The 9,398-nt window shown below is 39.2% G+C and overlaps 1 protein-coding gene across 1 annotated transcript in view; it reads right to left on the minus strand.

Moving 5' to 3' along the window:
* Positions 1–6,481: 6,481 nt before the first annotated feature.
* Positions 6,482–9,398, minus strand: part of psmd14 (proteasome 26S subunit, non-ATPase 14) — an 11,413-nt gene continuing 8,496 nt past the window's right edge. The window contains exons 6-11 of the mRNA XM_010796463.1: positions 8,621–8,771; positions 8,427–8,534; positions 7,969–8,043; positions 7,765–7,890; positions 6,867–6,929; positions 6,482–6,656 (exon numbers count right to left, since the gene is read on the minus strand). Of these exons, the coding sequence (XP_010794765.1) occupies positions 6,558–6,656; positions 6,867–6,929; positions 7,765–7,890; positions 7,969–8,043; positions 8,427–8,534; positions 8,621–8,771 (622 nt within the window). The 3' untranslated portion in view covers positions 6,482–6,557. The remainder of the gene's footprint in view (positions 6,657–6,866; positions 6,930–7,764; positions 7,891–7,968; positions 8,044–8,426; positions 8,535–8,620; positions 8,772–9,398) is intronic.

The raw sequence follows: 9,398 nt of genomic DNA on the forward strand, positions 1-9,398 counted from the left end.
ACCAAAGCTGTCAAATAACTGAGAGGAGTGGAAAGTAAAATATTCTTCACTGAAATGTAGTGGGGGAGAAGTAATAAGTAGCATTAAGTGTAAATACTCAAGACTAGTACGAGTACTTGAGTAAATGTACTAAGTTACATTCCAGCAATGATTTGTTTTTATAATGTATCACTCCATTATCTAAGAGACAACTTTAAACAAACACTCAGAGGGGGGGCTGTTCCCTGAAGTGTTTATCCGAGCCGTAGGAGATAAGAGGTTCTGGTCAATTATCCTGCTTATTTGTTCTTGACTCTCTCTTGCCGATTGGAAGCATATGGCTTTGTTACATAACACACACAAAGAGGGCAAACAGGGAAGAGATGACTTCACATAATTATTATAAATGGTATGTCGGTATAGACTCCCCTGTGGGGCTACAGCTCGGAGTTTTGGCCACTGGCCTTCCCTGCAAAACCCGAGCTCCTTAGCACATGCCTGAAAACAAACGGAGTGTTAGTCAGTGTTTCCTTTTCCCAGGAATCAGCAGTTTAACACAGTTCGAAACAACCCAGTGCACAAAGAGTTCCCCATCCACACTGCAGCATTAAACTCACATCTCTAGAGCTTGATTAACTTTACTTTAATAATCGTTCAAGGTATGCATGTGTGCAAACTAAAGCATGCAAATGAAAAATGGTGAAAACCTGGGCTCTATAAATAATAATAATTTAAAAAATGAAGTTATAATGTTAAATAGCCTCTGGGATCGAAATTTCTCTCTCTGATTTTGCTTTTACAAATCAGTATTCCTGAAAACACAAGAGCCTCCACTTAAGTTTAAAATGGATTTAGGAGAACCCACTCTTTATTTCATAATGCCATACATTATTTGTTTTGTTAAAAAAAGCTTTAGGCTATTTGGCGAGTATAGACGGAAGACTAACGAAAAGGCGGAAATACTTCTCAAGAACAAAATGTCAGCATAAATGTCACCACTGTAGGAGTTGCTATAGAGAGGCTGCCTATATTGTTGTTTCATTATTAAACTGTAGCTAAAGGTGTAACCCCCGACCTTACCCTGCCATGACGCGCCTAACCCAGGCCCGGACTGGCCATCGGGAGGACCGGGAGGTTTCCCGATGGCCTGGCCTGTTAAGTGGCCTGCTGGCCTGAGGATTATTTCTTTTTATGTATATATTGTGAACGCAACGCAACGATGCCCCCAGACCCCCCTAAAGGATTTGAGGTCCACCTCCACTTAAATATGTTCACATGGATAGGTTCCTAAATAGATTTGCAATTTTCTTTTAAGTAGTAACCCATGTCCATATGTTTATTCTGGGGCAGTAGATTTAAAGTTTAGGGCTATCACTATGGGCAGCAAAGCTGTAAATATTGACAAATAAATCCAGGAAAATGGCACAAAAGAAAACTGGTAGTGGCCTGGCTGGGTGTATAATTCCCGTCCTGACTTATTGTCCCAGTCCGGCCCTGCCCTAACCCCAATGTATCAAACTCATCAACATGCAACAGCATGTGTATTCTTATGTAAACAAAACGGTGCCGCCTCTACCCAGGACGGGTGCTTGCTATCAGTCTCAAATGAATTGACAGGTCTTGGAATGCATAGATTTACAACAGACAACAACAACATTTACTAAAGTTAATCATTTTAAGCTTTGGCAACAACAGAACTGTCTCAACTTAAAGTTTGAAGATACTAAAATATTCTGCCTGGTAACAAAGCTTCAGGAAATCCACATGCGTTCATTCAAAAATAAATGTCAAACCAAAATAATTGAAATGCACTAGAACTGGCATTTAAGAGACCACTTCGTCATCTCTGCCAGGAAGGAACTGATTGTTCAAACTTTGTTCCAAGACTTCTCTCTGGTTTTGAGTTTGATTCAGAGCCAAATACAAATGCAGTCCACATTCCACATTTCCCACATGCCATGCCCCCTCTCACAGTAGCAGGCACCATTTTTCACATGTTGTGTATATTAGTATTTGCCAGAAAACACTGCAGGTATTAACCGCCCACCGGCCCTAAGCTGACCTGGAGCAGAGAGTGCAGATCTGTTTATCCTCTGGCTGGGCAGATGTGTTGAGAGAGGGGAGATCATTGCTGGTTAAGGGCACTCTGACTGATGGGAAAGGGTACCGAAGAAGGGAGTCAGACTCAGCTGATACAACGCAGCTGTCTGGCAGATTGTGTTACAAGAAAATGTCCAAATGATCCTCATTTACTTTGCTTGGTTACATTTAATGGGCAGTGAGGAAAGGTGAAATATAGTTGGGATCGAGAAAGTGCTCCATGGAGACTATGTGAAAGCAGATCGGGGTTGAGTGTTTATCACCCCAATGAGATGCTCCTCCAGATGTGCAGAGTACAACATAAACACATGTAAAAATTCACATGCATGCGCAACTATAAACAGGCAAACATACTTTCTCACAGTCCATTATGCACACTCCTTTCACCCAAATGAGTGTGCAGAATAAAGACAGAAAGTTGCTCAGCACTCTCCTTCCCATTTGTTAGCTGTCCTTGAGCTTTTGATTGTTACAAATGAATTTTTCTATCAGAAAGAGTTTGCCAGTTGTAGAAAACGAGGGGTTTACAGCTTGGCTGCTCTACGAGGCTGTAGCTTACCAAGTTAAAGCAATGTTTAGAGCTAAATGCTAATGTGTTGTCGTTGCTTAAAATGATCACATTGACAATAAAATATGCTAAAGTTTAGTGGGTAGGGAGTATATTATGCTCCAGCCTAACAGCCTAAGAAATGGACCGTGAAGGCTCCCAACTCTAACTCAACAAAGAATTTTGAGTACTTCACAAAAACAACAATGTGTGTTTTGTTAAGCTGCCATTGTTCGAAATTTATTATACAATGACCATTTACTTTATGAGAGCATGCACTTGAAAAGCCTAAACTCAGTCCTCCTCTGGCTCTCGGCCCTGAGGTGGGGTACAGTGTTGTGTTTACTCGGCCTCCTGGGAGTGATCTGACCTCTGAGACCATACCAAGCGAGACAACGTTTATTAAAGACCCTTTCTTGTTTACAGCCGCCCCCTTTAACTCATCTGCTTGGAAGTTGTTAGCAGGGCGGGGAAAGCAGGGAGAAACATACTGTAGTGTTGTGTAAATGGAAGCCACGAAGGAGCAAGAGATGAGTTGGTTCTTGTTCGGGCCTCCATGAGTAGGACCAAGTCGGAAAGATGTTGGAACAATAGCATAACATAAATGATCATCTGCACATGCAATAACAACCAATTGGCAGCAAACTTTCAGAAGAAGAAAAAAGCAGCTTATCTGTTTTTCTGCTTTCAGAAAGAGACCCAGCACAGAAAAGCTGGTTCAGACTTGAGTGCTGCACTGAAGTTTTCTGAGAGGAAGTCTCTTATCACGGCCCGGACAGATAACATTGTGTTGCTGTTGTCCCGTACGGCTCCTGTGCAGGTTGCACGCTGGTTTCATTTGAGTCCCTAATCTCAGTGAGACATCTTGTGAGTTTTTCAAAAGCACAAACCATGTCTGAAAATGTCTCCATGATTTCAGCTGGCCAGAATGAAAATACTTCTCTCATGATTCAGCACTTTTGTCACACAATGGAGGTATGAATACAGAGCCATGTGCATACAGACAGGCTTTATAAGGCCCTGCAAATCTTTTTGGTGTTTTGAGGTAATCTCTAAAACATCTATTATTCAATCTTTAAAAAATCCATTATATTAAAGTTTTCATGAACCTTTTACTTCAATGACATCAGCACTGTCATTTATACAGTGAGTCCAACAGATACAGTTTAATACACAGTAATTCACACGTAATTATTTCTATGAGCTAAACCAAACTACTCCCATCCATTTACTAATGTGTAATGCTTATTATTAATTCACTTCGGTGTTTGACTTTCACTCTGCATAAAGATTAATGTGCAGAGTTTGACACATTAAAGCTGTTCATCTGCTGAAAGAGGAAGTTTTCTGTGCTCACCTCAAATCTGAGTTCAACAAATCTACATGCAGGCATTGTTTTGTTACACTACAGCTAGTTTCAAGGCGATGTGGTCCACTTTGTAACATTCACAAACTGTAATGTGGGAAATTTAAGTTTCTAGGTGCTTAAACACTGAGAATAGATCTTGTGTTTAATCGTGAAACCATAAAGCAATACGTTGTTGCACATCATCACATTCTTCAGTGGAAGGAGGAAGTAGAGAAGGAAATCATTTATACTTTTTTTCGTGGAAAACATTAGACACTTTTTTGTGTTTGTTGTGTCGTATGTTTCTTGTTATGTTTCAATACAATATTGTCACAATATCACAAATAGTGTAAATTCAGATTTTTCAGATAACACTTATCTGTTTTTACGAAGGTAAAGTTAAATGCATAACTTTTGTTTGTAATTTAGTACTTCAATTGCTTGATTCATATTTCTAAAATGTATGCAACGAGTAGAAGTCTATCATATAAGCGTGTAAGGTATCATAAACATGAACACCCTAATCTTTTTACAGAATAGCTTTGTTTTTCATGTTTTATTTAATTTAAAACCGTTCTACGAAAACAGTTTTGACAGATTTTCAAATCAACATTTTAATATGCTACAAAACGTCAAGTTACAACCCAGTCCTCTCTAGCATACGTTTAATATGATCTAGAATTACATATTTTTGAAAATAATTTCTCCACATTAAGTAATGAGTTGGACTATGGTGGAGCCTGCTTTTTCATCCCCCAAAGGCTTGAAGAAGGGTGTTTCATTTCACAGCCCTTCATTTTTACATGTTTCAGTGTGCTCCAAGAGAGACCCAATTTCCTCCAGTGTGGGTTGCAAAGATTTTTTGTAAATGATGTAACCTGAAGACTTTTCAGGTTGATGAAATGGCAGGGGGCCACATCTGTCCTAACTCTGTGTCCAGTGAGTATATAGTGGACAGGGTGGAGAAAGACCATATGCTCCGTGCTCTCAGGAGTGACTGCAATCTGAGCTGCTTCTCTGGCTGAGGTCCTGTAAACCCATTATGGACGTTTTCCCCCTTCAAACTGTAATAAAGTGAGAGGGATATTGGCTGACTCTGCTTCCACTTTGAGAACACGACTTCTCTCACAAGAAAACACTCAGTTGGAAAAACTGTTTTAGATAATCTGTGCTAATTTGGATGAGGGGTGTCCCGGAGCATTTTCAAAGTATATTGCGTGCAGAGAATTCTGTTCAGAAAGATCCCCAGAAGTAAGAATTGTTTGTGTCAGGTTAAAATCTTTACCCTCCCATCCGTTATGAAATTAACTTATTCAAAACTGCCATCATTGCAATTCAGTAGACATATTTAGAATGTCCTCTTGTATGTCTTCGCTGCTGATTACTCACCTCTTAATTTGTTGCATAACTTCACGGACATTTTTTACTTTGCTGAAAAGCTTTTTTTCCTAAATGTTCCAATGGTATCATCACAAATGTCTGTATATGTCAGGGACAAATAAAGTGCAACAAAGTCCTTGTTTTCATATTTAGACAGGATCAGTGGAGGAACAAGCAAACAGTGCTTCAAAGATTGTCAAAGTGGAACATAAACATCTAGAGTGGAAACAGGAAACAAGAGGATGGGTTTTTCTGATGTTTGCCCCTGAAGTTTGTCTTGCCATCTGTTACGCAACAACATTCAGATAACAAAGGTCTGTTGAGGTGATTTAGATAAGGTAGGAGGACACATTAAATGTTCCTATAATATCACATTTTAATTAAATGAACAAGTCTATATGAGAATAAAAGGGTTATTTGATGTCATTTAACTTAATGAAATGCACTTCGAGAACGCATAACGTTTTTTCTGTTCAGTCAAGTTTTTTTTTAGTGTGTAGAATTATGGACTAAGCTACAACAGCATTTAGTTGAGCAACCCTGTGTTGCATAAAAACAACATGATCAGAACTTTTATAGTATTGTCATATTTTATTACATTTTACTGCACTCAGTTTCCTACATAACCATATTTAGTGTAAATACTGTCATTATTCTTCATTTGTTGCAATTGTCTTAGCTTTTATAATTGTGCTGTTCTTTTTATTTTTGGTTACGTATTCTTCTTTGTGTCTACACTTATACGAAAGCAAATTCCTAATATGTGCACACCTACTACGGATTATTTCAGTTTGTAACTTGAAACTCTTGCACCCACTAGTGGTTAGGACCGGTATTACACCAGGAAGATGCTCTTAGAGGATTTAAAATAAATTGTCCTATACAATATTTGGATTCTATAAGAAATTTTAAAAAAGTAGTCCACCGTTTTTTTAAGAATTGTATGAGCATTCAGATAAACACAAACACTAGATTAAAGTGAAATTATTCTGTCAATTATGCATTTGTCTAAAAATAGACAAAGGAAGATATTACTATATTATATTTTGGTTTAAGCACAAATGATGTGCACTGACAGATTTATGAAATGTATTGCTTGTGACGTTTAAATAAAAGAATCACCCATCTTCATTTCAATCATACATTTATTTTATATAAAAGAAAACAAGGGTTGCAATATTAACAGTTATACACACAGGCCCGTCACTGGAAAACTACGGTATCCAACATGGCAGCTAGGCACTGAACGATGTTGGAAGTCATTAAAACGTCTACGTGCTCCTCCAAGTGCCTCTTGGGATCCTGCAGGGACAGAACATTAGGACAAACGTCAACAATGGGATTTGTAATGAAGTGTTATTTAAAAAATACAATTTCTGTTTAGACAAGTTTATGGTTTCAAAAAAAACTTCAGAAGACTTAAATGACATTGAAGCAGTTTGACACATATTGAAACAAAGAAACGCACTCTGAATGATTGTTTTTATCTGAAGATTAAAATGTCATCTTTACCTGTTTTCCAACATTCTTGATAGCCAGCTGCTCTGGGGTCATTTTGTCCTCCTCTTCGACGGCCTGAGGTGGAAACACGAAGATGTTTTCATATTTTGTGGGAGCACACCAGGAGCATCCCATGCATGCTTATTTGTAACTCTTTTGCAGAGAAAATACACAAAGACAGAGAGACAGAGAGAGACAGAGAGAGACAGAGAGAGACAGAGAGAGACACAGAAGAGACAGACAGACAGACAGACAGACAGACAGACAGACAGACAGACAGGAGTGTGTGTGTGTGTGTGTGTGTGTGTGGACCAGCATTAGTATGATGGGATTCTAACTGCATTAGGTGTAATAGCCGTAAAGCCACACAACAGAAAGTCACTCATTGATCCTCGGAGTCCAGGGTGGAATTCAATGATTGAGCAGTGATTTTCTTTGGTCACAAAACTGCCATTCAACCACTGAATACTAAGCGTTCTTAAGAGGCACAAGGAGTAGGATTCATCAGGTGCGGTTTGTAAACACGTTTTCACCGCTATTTGCGGTTTTTTTTTTTTTAGACCTGTGTCCCTTTTTTTTTGCAGTTTCTTCTTGTATGCTTGCTTTTGATCTGGCTTAAGCTTAATACATTTGTATAAAGTAGACGCCTAGAAACATAGCCAAAACAGCCAAAAGGAAAGAAACAGCCACATACTTCTAGTTGGTCCTAAGAAGCTCAATGAGCATTTCATTAAATACTTTATTAAATTGTATGTTAACATTTTAAAGTCAAATGTACTACAAACATTAGATAATTAAAAAAAAAACGCATGTGTTGTGTGCCGTTTTAAAGGCCAGTCAAGCCCTCTGAATATTTTTTATATATTGCAGTTTCCATATATTTGTTTGGTGGATGTCTACAAAGTTGTACCTTATTGTAGTTCTTAGCCAGCTCCAGCATTTCCTTGACGATGGTCTCGTTGAGCTTGCAGTGCTCGCTGTAGTCCTGCAGGGTCAGGCCCTCCATCCAGCTCTTCTTATGCAGGTTCAGCAGCATCTGAACAATAATAAGAGCTGAGGTTATGTTCTATTAATAAAAGTAATAATAAATGTTTCTGTAATTTTTTTCTCATACCTTCTGCTCCAGCTCATTTTTCCTGTAATTGATGGTGATGGAGTAGTAGTGTCTGTTCAGTCCATGAATCAGAGCCTGAAACATAAGGAACCTCAAGGTAAATACATTAAGCAATAAAATGCATAACCTCTGGGGTCTGACAGCAAAATCCACAACATTACAATTCATATTCCAATTTGTTGTGATGCAATGCGGTTTGTATCTTTAGCAGTAGTGAAGGACATAGTCCGACTCAAGATTTATTTAGTTTTGGCTTGAAACGAGACCAAATGTACTCTCATAACGATATGGTGCCTGATATGCTGTTAATCTGACAGCTGATGGCAACAAAACAAGTCAAAAGTTTTTATCTGGCCATTGTTGATTATCAAGTATTGTTCAAGGGGGGTAATTTTAGAAGAAATAGAAGAAGAAATCGACCCTGAACGGAGGGGATGGTGCTGTGTTCAATGCGTTACCTGGATTGAGGGCTTGTTCAGATGACCCAGGTTGGAGGTTGTTTGTCTTGGTTCATGACCCAACACCATCATGTTGGCGTTGATCAATCTGAAGGCATCAATAACAACCTGAAGAAGTGGGGGGGCGCACATTAGACCAGTTTACCAAAAAGTAGGTCATTTCAAAATCTTTCTTATTTCTTCTCCATCTTTACCTTTCCCTTGACGCTCTGAATGGGGTCAACCACCACAGCGACGGCACGCTCTGACAGGGCCTCGAAGCTCTGCTGTGTGTTGATGTCCACGCCGGACAACCAGCAGCCGAACCCAGGGTGACTGTGGTACCATCCCACCACCATCTCTGGTCTGATGCGGCACATGGGTGGAAGAAAAAAGTGAATATGTTTAAAAGGTATCCACAGAAGGGTTTACGTAGATAAAAGACGTGTGTCGTTTCAAAAATAACTGTTGCTTTATTAAATCTGGATTTACACTTAAAGAGCATCTTGCAGGTTTTTTTTTTTTCTACATTTATGCTTAAACTTGCTTGAAAATTACAATTAAAAAAGTGAATGTAAGATTTGATATGTTTTACGAGACATAAGGGCAGGAATTCAGAGGGAAAGGAGCAATTTTGAGCTCTGCTCTCAAAAACGGCTTTTTTAAGACATAACGTCAACACGGCGTCATATACATAAACAAGGGGAAACATCTCGCGCCTCCTGACCTCAGGTACAAGTTATGTAGTTGCGTTGAGTTGAGGGCGTTGTGTTTAGTGATGGCCTGGTATTTCGGTAGTTTTACATTGTATTGTACGGCATTTGTAATCATTGTGCAGTATTGTGTTTGTGCAGGTTGCCACAAACTCAGGGCCTGTCAGGACATCGAGTCCACAGTTTCCCTCCACGGGAAAAGACCGGAGCTAGCGTCTCGTTCCCTGGTGCGTTGTCATCCACCTCCTGCAGCACATAAGCTCTCCGCAGCTATCAGGGA

Source organism: Notothenia coriiceps, unplaced genomic scaffold (genome assembly GCF_000735185.1).
Source record: "Notothenia coriiceps isolate Sejong01 unplaced genomic scaffold, NC01 NC01_scaffold00037250, whole genome shotgun sequence".
Taxonomy (NCBI): Eukaryota; Metazoa; Chordata; class Actinopteri; order Perciformes; family Nototheniidae; genus Notothenia; species Notothenia coriiceps.